At 30.7% G+C, this 20311-nt stretch overlaps 6 protein-coding genes across 6 annotated transcripts, besides 8 other annotated features; 2 read left to right on the plus strand and 4 right to left on the minus strand.

Annotated features, from left to right (window-relative positions):
• Positions 1 to 77: 77 nt before the first annotated feature.
• Positions 78 to 809, minus strand: TVAGG3_0579000 (protein ubiquitination; the record flags this gene model as incomplete). Its single annotated transcript, XM_001312575.1, has 1 exon — positions 78 to 809. One exon carries the CDS (start codon positions 807 to 809, stop codon positions 78 to 80), a length of 732 nt encoding a protein of 243 aa, XP_001312576.1.
• Positions 810 to 1339: 530 nt separating this feature from the next.
• Positions 1340 to 1552: a mobile genetic element.
• A 572-nt stretch (positions 1553 to 2124) lies between these two features.
• Positions 2125 to 3883: a mobile genetic element.
• Positions 3884 to 4021: 138 nt separating this feature from the next.
• Positions 4022 to 4058: a mobile genetic element.
• A 1583-nt stretch (positions 4059 to 5641) lies between these two features.
• TVAGG3_0579040 (PAS domain domain-containing protein) lies at positions 5642 to 10102 on the minus strand (the record flags this gene model as incomplete). Its single annotated transcript, XM_001312574.1, has 1 exon — positions 5642 to 10102. One exon carries the CDS (start codon positions 10100 to 10102, stop codon positions 5642 to 5644), a length of 4461 nt encoding a protein of 1486 aa, XP_001312575.1.
• Positions 10103 to 10484: 382 nt separating this feature from the next.
• Positions 10485 to 11226: a mobile genetic element.
• Positions 11227 to 11366: a mobile genetic element.
• Positions 11367 to 11574: 208 nt separating this feature from the next.
• Positions 11575 to 11603: a mobile genetic element.
• Positions 11604 to 11868: 265 nt separating this feature from the next.
• Positions 11869 to 12789: a mobile genetic element.
• A 286-nt stretch (positions 12790 to 13075) lies between these two features.
• Positions 13076 to 13917: a mobile genetic element.
• A 1353-nt stretch (positions 13918 to 15270) lies between these two features.
• Positions 15271 to 16671, plus strand: TVAGG3_0579100 (inner dynein arm assembly; the record flags this gene model as incomplete). Its single annotated transcript, XM_001312573.1, has 1 exon — positions 15271 to 16671. The coding sequence occupies one exon, from the start codon at positions 15271 to 15273 to the stop codon at positions 16669 to 16671; it is 1401 nt and encodes a 466-aa protein (XP_001312574.1).
• A 321-nt stretch (positions 16672 to 16992) lies between these two features.
• TVAGG3_0579110 (protein serine/threonine kinase protein) lies at positions 16993 to 18157 on the plus strand (the record flags this gene model as incomplete). Its single annotated transcript, XM_001312572.1, has 1 exon — positions 17079 to 18146. The coding sequence occupies one exon, from the start codon at positions 17079 to 17081 to the stop codon at positions 18144 to 18146; it is 1068 nt and encodes a 355-aa protein (XP_001312573.1).
• Positions 18158 to 18407: 250 nt separating this feature from the next.
• TVAGG3_0579120 (uncharacterized protein) lies at positions 18408 to 18983 on the minus strand (the record flags this gene model as incomplete). Its single annotated transcript, XM_001312571.2, has 1 exon — positions 18423 to 18983. The coding sequence occupies one exon, from the start codon at positions 18981 to 18983 to the stop codon at positions 18423 to 18425; it is 561 nt and encodes a 186-aa protein (XP_001312572.1).
• Positions 18984 to 19083: 100 nt separating this feature from the next.
• Positions 19084 to 20142, minus strand: TVAGG3_0579130 (ubiquitin protein ligase binding; the record flags this gene model as incomplete). Its single annotated transcript, XM_001312570.1, has 1 exon — positions 19084 to 20142. One exon carries the CDS (start codon positions 20140 to 20142, stop codon positions 19084 to 19086), a length of 1059 nt encoding a protein of 352 aa, XP_001312571.1.
• Between the last annotated feature and the right edge of the window lie 169 nt (positions 20143 to 20311).

The raw sequence follows: 20311 nt of genomic DNA on the forward strand, positions 1-20311 counted from the left end.
TTTTGTTTCTTTATCAACCCCAATAGAGATAAGATATTTAACAACTTCGAGATGACCTCTATCTGATGGAAAAATTATTAGAGCCCATTTGTTACCATTTGGCTTTTAATAGCTCCAATAGAGATTAGAAATTTAACAACTTCAGCATGACCATTTTCTGATGCAAAAATAAGTGGAGTCCTTCCATTAGCAGTTATTTCTTTACTAGCCCCAATATAGATAAGATATTTAACAACTTCAAGATTGCCTCCAATTGATGCATGAAAGAGTGGAGAATTTCGATTACTCTTTGCTTCGTTTTCACAGCCGGCTCTTACGAGGGATTTAACAAGGTTGAGATTTCCTCTTTTACATGCTTCATGAAGTCCATTCCTTTCATATTCCCACTTGTATTTTTTAGGAGCTGTCTTTTTCGAAAGCCCTTCTTCATATGCTTTTGAAAGAAATTTTTGATTTCCTTCAGATGAAAGTTCATCAAGGAAATTGTAAATACTTTCAAAATCATCGGATGCTTTTAGTTCTGAAATTTTTGATAGAATTTCGTTATCACTTTTTGGTTTTTGGATTTCGTTGTCACTTTTTGGTTTTTGGATTTCGTTGTCACTTTTTGGTTTTTGAATTTCATTATCACTTTTTGGTTTTTGTATTTCATTGTCACTTTTTGGTTTTCGGATTTCGTTGTCACTTTTTGGTTTTCGGATTTCGTTTAGCTCTGTTTGGTGTTTTTGGATTTCCTCTGTAGAGTCAAACATTTCTTTATATTTCTGATCTAAAAAGTCGATAGCGCCATTAAGTATTCCGAGTTTCATGTACTTTTTGATTGATTTCAGTATTGAGATGGTATCTTCAAAGCTTTGTATAGAAATATTAGCATCTCGAGTACAAACATATAATTTTTTTGCTCTGATAGTATTATGTGATTGCTTAAGAAGAGTAATGAAGTCATTTGTAGTTAAATTTGAAAAGTTCATGATCTTTTTGATGTCTTCGATTGCAAAAGCATCAAAGAAATTCCCTGCTTTAATATAATCACTGATGTGAGCAGCAATGTATTCATAATTCTAAACAATATCTTGATCCATCAAAGTGAATTATCGTAACTTTACAAATATTAGGCAAAATCGCAACCGAATTTTTAAATCTCGATCGCAAAGAAAAATTTCGATTTTTTATAAAATCGCGAACTTCTGAAAAATTGCGAACAGAAAAAAATCGCGATTGTTTTTGAAATCGCGTTTTATTAGAAGTACGCGATTTTATAAAAAATCGAAATTAGATTAAAATATAGCGTCTAAAACCAAATTGCGAACAAGTTATGTATTGATTAAGAAAAATATATTTAAGATGAAGAATTGCTTGCTATGATGTACTGATTCATGATCAGTACATCATAGCAAGCAATTCTTTACATGAAGTTCGAAAACTTGGGTGCAATCAGATCTGATTGCACCCAAGTTTTCGAACTTTGTATAGGGAATTAAAGGGTGAGAGATATATAGTCTATCTATATATCTCTCACCCTTTAATTCCACCTCTGTAAGCGATAAAATTTTATCAAATATTTTATACTACGAGAAATTATGGCTTTGTTTCAGAGACGTATTGAATTTACCGATTGTGTTAAAATGAGATCGCTTAATCTTTAAATTTATTAAGTTAATCAAATTTTTGATTAAACGCAACGCTGTTTTGTGAAATCAAAACGATAAATATTCAATGCAAACGCACCTGAGCTATGTTCCTTTATTGCAGCCATTAAACATTTGTCTGGCTCACAATTTGAGAGCACTTCACCTAAATAATGCTATAATGAAAATTGAATTAATAAAAATCGTTTCTTCAAATAAACTTCACAAATATATTATCATTATGTGAATTTTTACTTATAAAATTAAATACATATTTAGTTTCTAGTATTTTTTTTCTATTGTCATTCAAAATATAGCTACAAAACGAAGAACCATAATTTTGATAAACACTAAATGATAATATGATTTATAATATAAATAAAATATTTTCAAGTCCAATAAATCAAAATTGATATTTTTAAAAAAACTAATTAAGAATTCAGTGATAATTTTATCAAATATTACAAGACAATATGATTTATAAGCAGAATAAAATGGGGAGAAGCTTCCTAAACTTTTTAATCCCATAAATATGGTCATTATCTGGAATAAAGAGTTAAGCGTCATATGTCACTTTTTGTACTAAGGAAACATCGACTTTATGCGTTATGACTTTTCGATGAGGAAACAAGTGTTCACGTATTATAAACTTCCTTATTCCAATAAACCGACCCTAAACATAATTAATTCTAAGCATGATAATGGTCTCTTTTCTATGATAACCAAATCAATTTGGTTATCATAGTAAAGCACCAAAAACTGGAATAGGAATCGGCAATATGGAATCATGAAGCAACTCGGATAAAATAAATATGGAACATTCATACATCCATTCCCTATTTTTAACCATATTATATTTTCAAACAAAATTCTCGTACTATTTTCAATAAAATTTGCATAACCTTGTTATTACTCTTAGGCGAAAGATGATTTTAATGTTAATTTTATAGAAGAACTTTTAATGCATAATAAAATAACCCTTTCCTATAAATTTAGACTTAAAACGGTGACAATAAACAAGCTTTAGTCTAGAAATTAATTTTCTACTACTATAAATGCATCTTTATCTTTAATTAGAAAAAAATTTATCAATTTTATTATCCAGATGAAAAAAGAAGTGACATATGATATTTTATCTAATTTAAAATCTTTTATTGATTGTTTTTAAAAACTTTGCATTTTGTATGAGTATTTCATGTTTAAATCAGTATAAATACGCAAAATACTTATGAAATTCCAGCTGTTATTCAGTACTATTCATTTTTCAGCAATCATTAACTGTGGAAGAGTATGGCAAACGTTCGATAATGATCATGTATACTCAGATCATCAAGAATGAATTAAAGTCAATGCAGGGAAATGGATAATCCGATTAAAAACCCCAAAAAGGAAAAAGATATTATATGAACGTCTCACAAATGGTTAGTACTAAGCTCTTTCCTGATGATTGAATATTCTTTCATATTTTTGTATATTGTAAGGGATTTTCTCCCCAAATATATAATACCTTCCTTATAAACGATCTACTTTCTTTGAATACAAGTATAATTTTACATTTTAGGAAAAAATTTATTTTTTCAAATTTATCTTATAACAATAGAGATTTATATATATGTGTGTCAATATAGGCTTTAGTGGTATAAAATTGGGTAGATTTTGTTTTATTTTGAGTAAAAAATTCAAAAAATACTACCTCATTTTGCGTGCAAAGGAATAGTCAGAGCTATTTAATAACATTTTACGAATGAACTATGGAATTACTATAACTTTTGAAGAAATTTCAAAGTTAATAGAAGATTGTATTTTAGAAATCAGCTAAAAGAATGATGTGCATACATCAAGCGTTAAAGTATCCTAATCAGAATATAGTAATATACAATGATTAGCAAAGCAGATTTGAATCGGCAAGAAGAGTTGCTTAAAAAATCAGTTGAGTCTTCTCTAGTTTCCACACTGCCTATTCCTGTTTAAGTGCGGTTATTCCTATTCCAGTTTTTGGTGCTTTACTATGATAACCAAATTGATTTGGTTATCATAGAAAAGAGACCATTATCATGCTTAGAATTAATTATGTTTAGGGTCGGTTTATTGGAATAAGGAAGTTTATAATACGTGAACACTTGTTTCCTCATCGAAAAGTCATAACGCATAAAGTCGATGTTTCCTTAGTACAAAAAGTGACATATGACGCTTAACTCTTTATTCCAGATAATGACCATATTTATGGGATTAAAAAGTTTAGGAAGCTTCTCCCCAATATTTATTATTAAATTTGAAAAAACACTTTTTTTATAAAAAAAAATTCGGGCTATTTATCTTATATATATATTATACAATGATTTGACATATATAGTATAATAGAAATATCATAAAAACTAACATCCATTCGAATATAATAAACAGAAATTCATCAAAAGTGACAACTCTCAATTTTTTGACATTTGTAAATTCTAAATTGAATGAGAAAAATGAAATAATACTAAGCATAATACAATATTCTAGATTTAATTATAATTAGGAAAAAGTTAGTTTTGAGAGTACTTTTCATAGGCATATAGAATGAAATCTTCTGAAAAATAATATCACATATACTCATATTATTTTCTAATATATAACTATTTTATATAAAAATCAAATTCAATGATCTTAAAAGCGAAGGATAAACCTCAAAATTTACGAATATAATGAGTGGGAATATAATGCTTATCTATCATAAAACCATATGAAATATCAATTTTTGCTTTACGCCTAATTTTTGACGACAATTAGCAAAAAATGTTAAATGTTAACACTCAGTCCATTTGAATATGAAAAATAAAATTGACTTTGATTAAATGTTTTTATTTATCATGCAATTCTTCTTGCGACCAAAGATTTGAATAAAACTTAAAAAAATAAGATAGCTTAAAAAATAATATACGGTAGTGTTTACTAATAGATGAATAGTATATAAATTCTATTAAAATGGATTTGATCCAAAAAAAATATATAAAATTTGATCATAAATAAAATCGTTTTAAATTACTTCTTCATTTAAATTATAACAATTATTTTTGGTTTTAATGTATTATAGTCCATACAATACTATTGTAATCTCTTTTCTCGAATTTAATTTTTCAATTAGCAATTCGAGAAAAAAAATATTACTTAAAGGACGACTTATCACTCCGAAAAAGACCAAAATTAAGGACGTGATTTTTTTGAAAGTTCGCGATTTTTCAAAAAGTCGCAATTTTTTCCCGAATCGCGATTTTTTAAAAAAATCGAAATTTATCGTTCAAATCGCGATTTATTAATAAATCGCGAAAAAATTCTGTTCGCGATTTTTAAAAAATCGCGATTTAAGCTAAAAATCACAATTTATCATCAAAATCTAGATTTAAAAATTCGGTTGCGATTTTGCCTATTTTAAATGAAAGAATCGTCGTAACAGTTTTTCTAAAAAAATATACTAGTCCATTTTCACTTTGGTGGTTCCAGAAGGCATTAGAAATGGATGAAAATAGGTTGTATGCTCCCTTATTAATAGTAGATGTATCCTACATCAATGAATTATCTGGGAAACGAAGTTTTTCACTCCAAAAAAAATATCATATTAACAACTTCAAGTGGTTTAATTGTGGAGAGAAATTGAAATTTTCTTCATGAATAGTAGTTTAATACTTAATAAGTATATATCCAATCGTTCTACTCTTTCAAAATGCAATGCTTCAGGAAATTGTATAGCTTAAAATTTAATAATTTGCGCCACTTACAGAAATTGTCGTGAAGAACCCAAATATAAAGTTATTCTATTTCCAGAGATAGTTATCGAGTAAAATAAGCACATTTTCCTGTAGTGTTATATGAAATAAACAGCTTTGATTAAGAATTTAAAAGTCTGATGAGTTTAAAAATCTTATTTATTATTTGTTTGCATGAGATATAAAACTTCTTTAGTATTAAAAAAAAGAAAAATTACAAAGTTCTACATAAATAAAAATAAATAAATTACAAAAATAAATTAATTAAAATTAAACACAGTCTTTGATCATTAACAAAGAGCATTCGTCGCTCTTTCTGACCTTTTCACGTAATCTTTGTGGGATATCTCTATCCAAGTAGAAACAATGTAATTCATCTTCATTCGAGTTATCCAATGAATGCAACATCATTCCTAATTCAGGGAAGAAAACATTGAATTTTGCCTTGTTGATTGAAGGAATTCCAATGAAACACATCTTTGCGTATGCAACAGAAGCAGAAATAGAAATTCCATTGCTTGAGCATTCACTGTTTACCTGTTTGATGATTTCCAGGGCCTGTTCCATTGGTTGTGTCATTGATCTCTTTTGAGATTTGAAGTTAAATATCACGAAATTCGTCATGTTGTGTTTCTTTGCGATTGCGCAATCATCACTGGACTTTGAAGCATTAATTATAGATTTGTTGAAGATACTCATCTTGTTGAGTGTCACCTTGAGTTTGTCGTCATCATCATCTTCATTGAAAGTGATGTTTTTAGCTCTGATTGCGAGAACAAGCAAATTTTCGAACTGAACAGTTCTGAACAAATTATCACCAAAGATTTCTCTGAAATCGTGAGGAACTAATCTGTAAATGATGTTCTTGAGTTTGCTCTCTGTCTTCTCGCGCTCTTCCTTCAATTGTTCTGCAACAATATCTCTATGAATAATGATAAAGATGTCGTTGTTGTTTGTTTGAGTGATGGAAACTGCTGCTTTGTATTCTTTTCCATCATCATCTTTCATTATTCTTTCTACTGATTCCATGCATGGCTCATTAGATTCAACAACCTTTCTGAATTCATTAGGGATGTTTCCAAAGAGATCTTCGACATTCTTAGCGTGTACAGCGTTCTTTGAAATGTTCTTTGCTGCATTATTCATCTCGATAATGTCGAAGTTCTTTGTTGTCAGAATTACAGGATCATTTGTGTGTTCTTTCAAACACTGGATGTAATGTGAAGGAATAGATTCACTCTGCTTATCAGAGTTGAAGTCTCCTGCAACAATATCAAGTAATCTTTCATTGGATTGAATGAATTTTTGGTCGAGCATTGACAAAGACATAATTGTGAATCTGAATGTCCTAAGAACTTTTCCTTGGTAATAAACAAAGATACCAATGAAAGTTGCCAAAATAAGGAATCCAACAATAGGTGTAACAATTGCCAAAGCAACTTGTTTCTGGATGACATCATTCATATCAACGAAAGTGTTGCTAATAATTTTATCAAGAATTCCTGTAGATAAGTGGATATCGTTATAATGCAACATATTGTTCAATCTTTCATTATCTCTGTTGAAGATGTTTTTGTTTGTTGCTTTGTCATCGAAGAATCTGATTTCGCTGGCATCGACTTCGATACTGAACACGTATCCGAACTTAATCATGAAATCATGAAGACTTGTTCCTGTAGAGTTTTCGCCTGAGAAGAAAAGATTTCTGGAATTTGATTTCGTCAAAAGATAGCCATAAGAAACATTTGTTTGTGATGAAACACCAAACAACATTTGGTTAATGGAATCTTCGATCTTTCTTGTTGTTTCTGGCCAAATAGTTTTACCAAGATATGATGTATCGGTGTTGAATGAAAGATTTTGATTTACACCGAAAACTCTCTTCATTGTAGCCATTTCATCATAAATGTGGTTTGCAAGCAATGCACTGTTCATCATCTGATATGGAAGAACTCTGAATGAATCAGTGGATTGTGTCAAAACTAAATAATTAACAACATAAATTGCGGCAAAAATTATAATGCAAAAACCTGACAAAATTGAGACCAAAACTGTCTGAATTCCATGAGAATTCTGAATTTGTAAAGCAACTTCAGCTCTGTTGTTTTTATCTTCCAAGGAGTTATTTGTGAGTTCAGAGATGTGCTGGATAATGACTAATGATGGGATCTTGTGCATTGAATTGATGATGTAATCGTATTTCTTTGCTTGTATTCTGAGCATGATTAATGTGATTGGGAAAACCAAAACAGAAATACAAGAGAAAACAATACACATTATCATTGCGAATTGATTGATTTCAGTAGCGAAATCAAGCATGTTCGATGCTACATATTTAGAAAGAAGATCCAAAGCATCATTAACTCTATAATTGTTTTCTAACATGTACATAAACCACTTCTCTCTCTGATAACTTGCAGCGTTTTCAACAAATTTTTGAGAGAAACTAGAAATGTAAGAAGCCTGTACATTCATGGCTGCCAAGAGAGGAATGTAAGGTTTGTTGTTATTGAATATATTTGAAGTATTCAAATATATCATGTTATATTTAATTTGAATGTTTGTAACTAATTCTGTTACATTTCCTATGTAATCTTTAACAGTTGGCTTCAAAGAAAGGAAGTTTGCAATGTTTGTATTCAGTTCCATTATGTCAGAAATGATGAGATTCGATGTTGAATTTAATGTTGCCAATTCTGATTCAGCACCTAAAAGTTTTGTCACTGTTGTTGTATTATAACTCAAACCGAGTTTATCAGCAACAAAAGAAGCCATGTAATAAACAGTTCTTGAACTGTAGAACAACATCGAAGTGAAAGAAGAAAGGAACTCAAGAAGAGTCTTGAAAACTTGGTACTTTTGGAGAATGATGACATTTGTCATTACAACACCTAATCCGAACAACAAAATGAAGGAAATGATGACAAATGCTGTGATGCAGTAATTAATAGGAATTGAAGCTCTTTTACCCATTTCATACAAAGTGTTTTGTTGGGCAAGTTCCGCTTCAAGTTCTTCATTATCGTTCAATGAGTTTGATGAACTTCCTGCAAGAGATGCTGATAAAACAGAAGCACCATCATTCTTGTTGTGGGCATCTTCACGCATTGCATTCTCTGGATCAGGTAAAACCATTGGTAATAACGGGAATAACTTCTTTGCACGGATTTCTATGAGATCGATCTTACGAGTTACGCTTCCTAACGCTGCGTACTGTTCGCCTTTCATCCTGTTGTTGCAGATGTGGTTAATGAACCTGGAATACGACTTGTAAATCAAAGATGCGTTCGGCCATTTAGTCAATGCTGAGTCGTAGACCTTTTCTATCTGGTCCATCTGCTTCTGTGCGGATGCGCCGTATGCGTATGCACCTCCTGGATAGTCGCTTTCGATGGCTTCCCAGTATTTGACGACTGTGCCTTTGAGCATACGAGTTTGGGTCTGGATATTCTTGAGGATGGACTTGCATTGCTTAGTTACCTTTGGAGATCTGTATTCTATGATGTGTTCGATGCCTCTGACAAATAATATGGATTGAATATCGGCAAATCCGAGACGCTTGAACTCGGAGCAAGCGTTCATGAGATCGTAGATACGGCTGTTGTAGATTGCAAGTACTCGGAGATAGAACATCCATACTTTTGAATTGGTATTTTCATTATGAGCGCCTTCGACTAATGGTTTGAAGGTAAGAAGGTAGGGATGGCCCATCTTGAAGGCTTCCATGCAGTATCTTAAGTATTGGCCATTTATTTTTGGAAATACATCTTCGAAAGTTAATTCTTCGTTTTCCATGGCTGTAAAGATTTCGGATACTTTCTTTTGTTGACGCTTAAGGATAATGTTAATCACAAATGTACCAATTGCGATGATGCCAAAGAATATAAGTAAACGGATGACCCAATCAAGGCTGATGAAGATACCGAGTACATCGAGGACAAAACCAGCACAGAAAACTGCGGAAATGAAGGCTGAGTATGTACGTGAATGGTTGATGTTATAAAATATAATGATGAAAATGCCAATAGCCAATAAGATAGCTATTAAAACACGACATATCTTGGCAACAATTGTTCCGATTGTTGCATTTGCCGATCTTGCAAGAATTCTGATGACAATAATGATATTTAACTCAAAGCTCTGGAATGCCGGTGTTAAAGCTGAAGATCTACCAGGAACAAATGGAATGTATGATGCAAGGAACAAGCTATTGAAAATAAACGTAACAACCACCCAAAACAACTGGATGATCGTATATAACCAGATTATGGAATTACGGATATCATCATATAGCAAGCCGACATTATTTCCGATTTGGCTACCACTAGTCAATAAAATGAATGGCATAAGGAATTCGATGCAAATAACGTTGAAAGTTGTCGACCATTTTCGCATATGACTTCGTGTTGCGTATACAATTGAGCAGCCGATGATACTGGAATAAATAATAACATTTAAAATCAAGTTGATGATGAAATTTATTGTTGTCCATTGATCATCCAAAGCTGTGGCGTAAAGGTTTAAGAAAACTTCTAATGGCTTAATACCTGTTCCAGCTTGATGGAAGTTTGTAAAGAGCAAACAAGTTGCAAATGTAACATAAACTTTTGCAAAGGGATATAACCATGTAGGAAGAATGAAATTGTCGAGAATATATGTGTAATAATCATATATGGTTTCACAAGCAATCTGCTTGACGGTTCTCGGGAGGATAGTGCCTCCTTTTTTCATTCTATTATAATGTGTAAATTTTTTTTGAATAGATATCTAATTTTTTTAATATAAGTTCTGAAATATAACGTGTTGATTTTCGGATCTTGATTGATTTCATTAAGGTTAGATAAAACCAACGCAAAGAAAATAATCGATAGATTCAAATATTGAATAAGGTTTCATTTTTTTCAAGAACTAATTCTCGTAAATTATATAAAATCTTATTGGTACAGGATAAAACGATTGATATATCATGGGCGCAAATTTGAATGGTTCCGATGTTGTTATGAAAAAATAAAAAAATGTCCTATAATTCTATATAAATTATGATGTTACTTAGGAGGAACAATTTTAAATTAAAATTCATAACGATTTTTTTCTCAGCATAAAAAAATTTTTGTTATAGACCGAAAATAGATTTTTTCGGTTTTCTCTTCAAATAATTGAAAGAATGATACTATTATAGGTTTATTATATTATATAGCATATAATCATGCTATAGCCGAAAATTATAAGTTTTGAGAAGATTGAATATAACACAAATAAATTTGAATGTAAGTTAAATTGCTTGTTGTTTTTAATATGTATTTAATGAGAAATCCAATATTGCAAAATTCAAATTGAATGATTGAAAGAACAGAAAAAGTCATTCTTTTCAATTTCGAATATGTTTCATTATATTTATAATTATATGGCAAATAAGATATTTAAACTTGATTTTTGAAGGAAAATTCACAAAATTGAATATATTCAAATAATTTTTATTCAAAAATAAACTAGTTATTTGAGTTTAATACTAATTATCTATTCAAACTACAAAGTTTGTAATTTAAAATATTTTGTGAGATCAGATTGAATTAATTCAAGGTTCTTTTCAATTAATATTAATGACCATATTACGCATTTTCGAACATTCTAAACGAAATATATAAAAATGCGAGACGAATGTTAAATTTGCTAGACATAAAGAAGTTGTTTACCGAGTTTTAGCTCTTATCTCTAACAAAAAATTAATTTTTAAAAAAATGACCGAATACGTTTCACAGCGAGAAAAAAATAAAAGGCAAGATAGAATTTTCTAGACATAAAGAAGTTGTTTACCGAGTTTTAGCTCTTATCTCTAACAAAAAATTAATTTTTAAGGGTGCCCTATAGACGATAGACCACCCTCAGAAAAGCACTTTTAAGGCTATTATATTGAGAACTAGAATCTGGATAATCCATTCATTCGAGTTCTAATAAGGTTAATTTTGTGATGTTTACATTATCGTTATAGGGCACCCTTAAAAAAATGACCGAATACGTTTCACAGCGAGAAAAAAAATAAAAGGCAAGATAGAATTTTCTAGACATAAAGAAGTTGTCTACCAAGTGTCAGCTGTTACTTCTTCTCAATACTGATATAAAATAAAAATCTTTATTATTTATTTAACCTTTATTGTTTCATTAAACTTCATTTATTTTATATTATAGTTTTATTCTTTTAGCTACTTGTAAAATAATCTAATTTTATATCATCATTTTACCGGATTATTCTTCAGTACATCGATTGTGTATCTAAAATAATATCATTATCCTTATTCTGTTTTTTCCAAAATTCTTTTAAATATCTTTTTTGGTTAGATTACTTTATACTTTTTACTTTTATTTTTTAATTTCAAAAAAAAATTTGGTGATTGTTCTATTCTGTTACAATGTGCATTATCATATTCTAATGAATTATTCATTACATACATTTAAAAAAACTTGTTAAAAATGAAATTAAAAAATTATGTTTATTATTACGCTGTGAATGTGTCAACAGCGGTCATGCCTGTATCTGTATCCCATATTTGCCACAACCTTTCTGTATCTGCATTTGTATATTTCGGTTTCAGCTAATACATTTGATTTGGCGTGTAATTTGTTCCAGTTAATGGATTAATTGGGAGATCTTCATGCGGTGTGTTATTATTGTACTCCCAAATAAAGGCAGGAATAGCCTGAATGCTTTGGCAGCGCTCCAATGTCGGCCAGAATCTCTCAATCTTCCCATTTTGGTAGGGAGAATGAGAGTCTGTATGCCGCCATTGGACGCCCCAAAGATCAAGTAGATCTTGAAAGGCGCCCCTATTTTCTGAACCGTTGTCGGTCCAGAAACAATAAGGGGCGCCAAATTCAATGAAGGCGGAAGCCGCAACGTTCGCTGTCGTCGCTGCCAGCATATCTGGTATTTTGTATACACGCTAGACTTTGCGGCTAAAATCGTCGATTATGCCATAAATATACTGGCCACGAACACCCCTAAAATAATGAACATCTGCGTGCCAGATAAGATTGGGTGAAAGCGCCTAATATCTTACTGCTGTTTCTGGCCCGGCATGCTCTAATCGCGTCTTGGTGAAATGATTTTCTTTGAAGTATCTGCGTACTTCTCTATAAGATACATCAATTTGTTGTAATTTCAAACGTTTCCATTGTTTTGTTTGACCACAGGGAAAGGCCCAGTGGTCATGTATCACAGCAAGAGCTTTGATTTGGTCGGAGGGATTGACCCTACGACCTTTCTTGCCTTTAGGCAATGGGATATTCTGTAAGCTAAATTGATTTTGTAAAAAAGATTTTGAAACAGCTAAATATTTTAAATCATTTGATTGAAGGGTTGGGCGATGGAACATGGGTGCAAGCTTCTTCCCATGTCATTTACCTTCTTCAATCTGATTGGAATACCAATTAGGTAAATTCGATCGACATACCCTTTGTAAGGATTCATTCTAATGAAGTACGTTAACAATCAAATATTCTATAAGTGTCTAGTATGGAATTCAAAAGAATAAAGAAAATGGTAACGTAAATAAACGTATTATGAAATAATTTATAATTAAAATGAAAAAAAGAAAAAATAATAAGTAAAGTGACTGGAAATGAAAATGAAAATCAGTGTACAGTTTTATTTTTTTCTCGCTGTGAAACGTATTCGGTCATTTTTTTAAAAATTAATTTTTTGTTAGAGATAAGAGCTAAAACTCGGTAAACAACTTCTTTATGTCTAGAAAATTCTATCTTGCCTTTTATTTTTTTCTCGCTGTGAAACGTATTCGGTCATTTTTTTAAAAATTAATTTTTTGTTAGAGATAAGAGCTAAAACTCGGTAAACAACTTCTTTATGTCTAGAAAATTCTATCTTGCCTTTTATTTTTTTCTCGCTGTGAAACGTATTCGGTCATTTTTTTAAAAATTAATTTTTTGTTAGAGATAAGAGCTAAAACTCGGTAAACAACTTCTTTATGTCTAGCAATTTAACATTCGTCTCGCATTTTTTATATTATTTCGTTTAGAATGTTCGAAAATGCGTAATATGGTCATTAATATTAATTGAAAAGAACCTTGAATTAATTCAATCTGATCTCACAAAATATTTTAAATTACAAACTTTGTAGTTTGAATAGATAATTAGTATTAAACTCAAATAACTAGTTTATTTTTGAATAAAAATTATTTGAATATATTCAATTTTGTGAATTTTCCTTCAAAAATCAAGTTTAAATATCTTATTTGCCATATAATTATAAATATAATGAAACATATTCGAAATTGAAAAGAATGACTTTTTCTGTTCTTTCAATCATTCAATTTGAATTTTGCAATATTGGATTTCTCATTAAATACATATTAAAAACAACAAGCAATTTAACTTACATTCAAATTTATTTGTGTTATATTCAATCTTCTCAAAACTTATAATTTTCGGCTATAGCATGATTATATGCTATATAATATAATAAACCTATAATAGTATCATTCTTTCAATTATTTGAAGAGAAAACCGAAAAAATCTATTTTCGGTCTATAACAGCATAAAAAATTTTATCAATGACATTGATTGCTAATACATTATTATTTAACTTTTGATTCAAATCAAAATGGCACACAAAAACATTTACTTTTATTAGCGCTGAATTCAAAGAAATCTGGTAGTTAACAAATTTTTGAATCAAATAAAACTCAAAAGTGAGCACACTATTTTACTTGATCGTTTCTATAATTTTCTATTAAAATTTCAAAAAATAGCAACTGCAAATTTTTTGAATAAAAAAAAATACAGGCGATAAACTAATTAGCTATTCATCCTCTAAGACTCACTTCATACTTATCTAGGTGTATGCTCATTAGAAGCGGAAACTCTTAGGTTAACTCAAGAACTTAGTCATTGAAAAAATCAAAATATCAACAGAACGTAGTTTGGAGAATTGCATTTAGCGTACTATTGTTTACTCATATACGTTGAATTGGAGTAATTATGTCTAGGAATTGAGACAGCTGTATTTGATGGGAAATAATTAAACTTAATACCTTATTAAACTATTATATGGAGTAGGTAAGTAACAATATCGTATATTTTTGTCTATTTCGATACATATTTACTCAATTATTGTGATAATTTTGTAAAGTTATTGGAGTTTACATTAAGATATTCATATATATGCTGTGTAATAGTAAATTCATTGATTGATTGTGTTTGATAAAGATATGACATCAAGCAATAAAGTCATTTTGAGAAAAATTTATCAAAGAATTCAAGAATTTTCCTTAACACTAAAAGAATTTGAGGTTTAAGAATGAATTCTAAAAGAAATTTGGAATATTTGTGATTGAAAAGCAGCATTCTAATTAGAATAAGAAGATAATTCCTTATGAATCTATATGTATATTTATGATTCTGCTGAATGCCCTTTAGAATTCTTATTTAAATACGAGATCAAAGGAATATAATTTTATTTAAAGAAATCATTATAATTTGCTGGGAAATTTGACACATGTCGCCTGCTTGATCCAGTTATTTTAGTTATTCGATCTCAAAATTTTCCAAAAAAAAAATTGAAATTTTAAAAATAAATATAATTTTATATAAAATTATAGATATATTTAGAAATATGAAGATTTTTTGGAAAATTTGAGACTATGAAACTATTATATATTATCATTAAATATTAAATGCATTATGATTATCATAAATTCACAAAAAACTTTAATTTTTATTGCTAAATCAATGAAAATATCCTCATTATTTCATAGTATAATTGATTCATGATCCATCATAGAATTTAAAAGTTTGTTCATATTTGATCTATATTATTTTACAAATCCAAAATCTCTTATTTTTTCGATGTAACGAGTTTTTTCGTCACTTTTGTAAAGATTTTGGGATGTCGAAGGAAAAGCTAGAGACGGCTGATGAAGTTTCCTCGGGCCCCGAATCAGCTGAATCAGTAGAAAAACACATGTATACTCGACCGGCCAATCCGTTCAGGATTCCCGAGGACAAAGAAGAATTTGCACTGCATGATCAAATGCGTGCATCATCAAATAAGGCAAGATCTCGATTGCTTGATGTGAAATCAGTGCGCGAGAACTTCCGTCATTTAACACAAGTTTCAACTCAACCAATTACTGCTGAAGAAAAGGCATTGGATCAGTTAATTCCTCCACCAGACTCATCAAAGAATAGAGAAGGACTTAAAGAATTCATTTCTCAGAAGCGCGAAATCTTTCTTGCTCAATTAGCTATTGATACAAAACAAGAAGAATTACAAAGACTTGAAAAGCTTGAAAAAGAGGAAGAGTCAGCTCTTAAGGCAAAAGCAGCCGAAATCAATCTATTTAAGACACAATTCGCCAATTTTATCGAATCTGATGGTAAAGCTACAATGGACGCTGGAAAAGCTGCCGAAAAGAAGGCAAAAGAAAGACTCGAAGTTTCTATGAAGATCAAGCAAGTATCAGGACAGATATCTACTCTCAGAAACGAAATCGCTCATCAAGACGAAAAACTTACAGAATGTCAGCAATACGAACAATTCTTAGAATCTCTTACACCACCAGAATGGCGAAAAACACATCCTGGTGAAATGTACTTCAAAGATCCCGATCAACTTATTAATATCATCGCATCTCTTGAAGAACAGAACATGTTCTTAATACGACATTGCCAAGAAGCTGAAGAAGCCGTCGAGCGATACAGAACTAAGTTTAATGAGTTACTTGAGAGCAGAGAAGGCGGATTAAAACAAATGGCAACAAATAAAGAAGAAAAAGAGAGAGAATTACAAGTAACTCGCGAAAAGAATGGTCAGTATAAGATTGATAGCGAATTTAAGTACGGAAATGAGCTTGGAGACGAAGAATATAATCAAATTCAACAAGACATTATTAATTTCCATAAAAGTCTTGGATTTGATGTTTCCAGCTCAAATGATATAGCAATGATGCTCAGAAGAATCGAAAATCGCATGGAAGAACTAATTATGAGATTAGAAAAGTTTGAACAGTCAACGGTTAAATCTTTGGCTCTAGAAAAAGAGAGGGAAAGAAGAGATTTGAAGAGAACAAAGGATCAAGAAGAGAAACAGAGAGGACAAGCAGAGAAAGTTAAAAAGGCAATTGAACTGGCCAATAAGCCAATTGAGCGCAAACTCGGAAGACCACTCGTGGAGAGAATCATTCCGAAGAAGGGCCAGAGCAGGCAAGAAGAGGAAGATAAAGCGCGCCAAGAAAAATTGGAAAAAGAAGCAGACGAACAGCTTCTTTTTGGACAGATTTGGGATTGATAATAGATTTTTGTTATTCATGTTTGATAAATTTATTGTTTTTTCTTTCATTTACTGAATTTTTCTTTTCATTACCAACAAATAATAATTTGGATAAATTGGTCACTATTGTCATGTTATTTGATACATAATCGTCTTTATGTTAAAGTATTTTGTTTCATTCAATTGCAAAGAATCGCAAATTTACAGCATTTTCTCTTTCGGTAATACACTGTTTTCACTCGATCAAATTAGCGATATAATATCAAAGCAAATTAAATATCACTCATCCATGTAAAATTCAAAAAACGATTTTTTACAACTCTCAAAAAATGGGCAGCTGCGTGAGCCGCTCCTCAGTGAAGGTGAGCGCAGCGTCCAATGAGGAAGAGGACAAAAATGATAATAGTGAAGGCAGTCTTCTCCCCATGTTTGAGAATAACGATGATGTGGATGAATTTGTTTTTCAAGTAGCTGATAGTAGTTCAGAAGAAGAAAAACCTAAAATGGTCTTTGATGGAATGACTCCAGGACAAATAATTAAGTTTTTGATCTATAATTCAAGTTCACCATTTTTGATTGGCGGAAATCCTCCCGAAGCAAATTCAAAACCCGATGAAAAAGATGATAGTAGTTGTTCTGGATACAGATACGTCAAGCATATTGGTTCTGGTGCTTCATCTGAAGTTATTGAAATGGAAAAGGATAGTGTTCATTATGCAGTTAAGTCATGCACTAAAAACAATAAAAAAGTCAATTTCCTCAACCTTCAAACTCATGAACCTAAAGAGGAAGCAGCAATTCTTAGAAATTTCAACAGTCCTTTTGTTATTAAAATTTACGATATAATCGAGTCAGAAGAAAACGTAATGATCGTCATGGAATTACTTAAAGGCGGATCGATCTTAAAATTGAGAGAAATTCCTCAACTTAAAAAAGCCTTCGGACAATCATTAATTGCCTTAGAATATATTCATTCTCGTTACATAGCACACCACGATATTAAGCCAGACAATATATTACTGGATTCAGATAATAACATACGACTCGTTGATTTTAGTGTCTCCGAATACGTTGAAGACCCGGATGATTTGAAGTCTCATGTACAGAAAGGAACTGCCACATATTCTGCACCAGAAGTTTTTGATTCTCAGCCATATGATTTATTTAAAGCTGATATTTGGTCTATGGACATTACATTTTACCAGGTAATGTATAAAACATTGCCTTTTACTGGTAAAAACGTCTTTGCCTTGCAAAACAATATTGCAACAAAGCCAATTGAATTTCCACCAGATTCAGATCCAGATTTCAATAATTTAGTCTCTAGTATGGTTGAAAAAGAACCTTCGAAGCGAGCAAACTTTATAGATTTATGGAAAAACCCTTGGCTGAAAGGAGTAAGAGAAATTGCAATGGATGTTCCTGTCCGCTCTTCTGTACAGAAAATTTATCAGTCACAGACTGCTATTCGATTCTGCTCTGTCAAAGTATAATTTGTTTGTTAATAAATACCATTTAATTTTAACTAATTTAAGAATTTTAATATTTCAACTATTGCCAATCGTGTGAAGATCTTGAGCTTTATATAACTACTCATTAAAACATAATTAATCAAATGAATAATAAATTTTCCAGAAAATTTATTACGACTTTCTGAAAATAATATGCAACCTAATCATGCAATGCATATATTTAACGGAAATGATCATTATAATGCTTTTTCTTACTTCAATAAAATATTGTTTTTCAAAAATAAATACAATAGAATTTTACTGGACTTTTACAACAGTTCCATGTAATTCGAACTGAATTACACCATAAGCTCGACCTACTATGCTTTCAGTTTGCTGAATTCGGAAAGCTTTGTAATATTGATCACAAAACAAAGTATTAACATGCAATCCAATTGTACTAGGATTCAAATATGTTTTTCTTGCTTCATCTAAAAGAACCCAATTATCATCTTCGGTTAAACCATAAATTACAAAAGAAAATATTGGTTGATTTGATGACTCATTATATCTCATTGCGTAAGCAGTAGGATTTATTAGAAAATTATGAAAACTGATTTCAATCGGGTTTAATATTTCTGTAGTGACTTCTGAATTGTCGCCATAAAGAATGTCAAGAGAAGCTTTATCACCTGATGGCTTTTTTGAAATAGCTTTGACAATTTGTTGGATATTTATTTTTTTATTTTCGTCATTTTTGATTTGATTCATAAGACCTGTAAATATTCCGTTGAAATAATCACCTTTATATTGCAAATCTATATTCTGAAGCCTCGCATCATTCCTTTGCAGTCCAAAATATACTCCTTGATCTGTCATCAATAAAAAATGAAAAAATATGCCACCAATTATCAAAAATTAAGATAAATGCTACAATTATTAAACAATTTATTGAGATTTATATGGAAAAACAAAAAAATTACAATCGTATAAATGAAAAAACAAGAAAAACAATAAGAATAACGAACGCTACATCTGTAAGAGGATTAAATCTAATAACATGAGAATTCTCAGCATTGTCTGAATTCGTATTTTGCTCATTAACTACTTTAACAACAATATTATTGTTGAACAAATCTGATGCACCAATTTGTGTCTCAGTCTCGGCTTTAATATCAGATGGTATATCAGTAATAACAGTTGTTAAAATTTCAAAAGGAGTACGTTTTTCTTGGACATTTCCATTGGAATTAGCTTCTGAATCAGGAATTATGTTTTCTTGGCTAGTATTTTCTAGACTTTCTGGGGATGAAACTTGATTATTTATTTCATCTTGGTTTTTAACGTTATCTTCTGGTTTTTCTTGAGCTAATTCATTCTGTGATGGATTTTCTTGAACTGGCTCTTCTTCAATTGGAGTTTCTTGGGAAATATTATTTTCATTTTCGTTATTTGGTTGTTCTTGGTTGTCATTTTCATCATGATGAAGTTCCTCTTCTTCAGGATGTTCATGGTCGTGGCAATGATCTTCATTTTCTTCTGGCTCTTTTGGTTCTTCAGTTTTCTCTTCAGGAAGAGGATCTGGGTCGATATGGAGACTGCATTTAGTACATTTCCATTCTCTACTGGCTTTTGCTAGCTTTCTTACTGAAACAGGATCAGTATAAATTCCTCCAATTGCGCCTTCTGGATTTGTAGGGAAAAATGCGATCAATGCTGTAAGAGCAGTTCTAATGTCCCATCCAGGATTCCATTGTTCTGGATGATATGAAGTAAATGATAAACATAATCTTGTATCTGTTGCAAATCTTCCATTTGGAGTTAAGAAAGTTATATCAGGCGGCGCTAAAGGATAATTTAATGGAAATGTTAATGTGCCATGATAAATACCGCCTTCAAATGGAGTGTCTTTTGGACCTTTTACTGTGAAATGCCATAAGAAAATATCATCATCACTAATTGGACCTGCAACGAATAATCCGTCGTTATCTTTTTGTATTTTTTTAAGCTCTGACATCAGTCTTTTGGCTCCAGTCATTTTCCAAAATTTATTGTCACTTTTTTACCTAAAATATCGAAAAGAATCTCAAATTCTGCCTTAAATAGTGGTTAGATTCACTATGCATTCATATACAGGCAGATTTGTTGAGTGATACATCAAATTACAATGGAATTCGAATAGTGATTCTCTTTATCTTAAGAAATGT

This window comes from Trichomonas vaginalis, chromosome II, assembly GCF_026262505.1.
Source record: "Trichomonas vaginalis G3 chromosome II, whole genome shotgun sequence".
Classification (NCBI taxonomy): Eukaryota; Parabasalia; order Trichomonadida; family Trichomonadidae; genus Trichomonas; species Trichomonas vaginalis.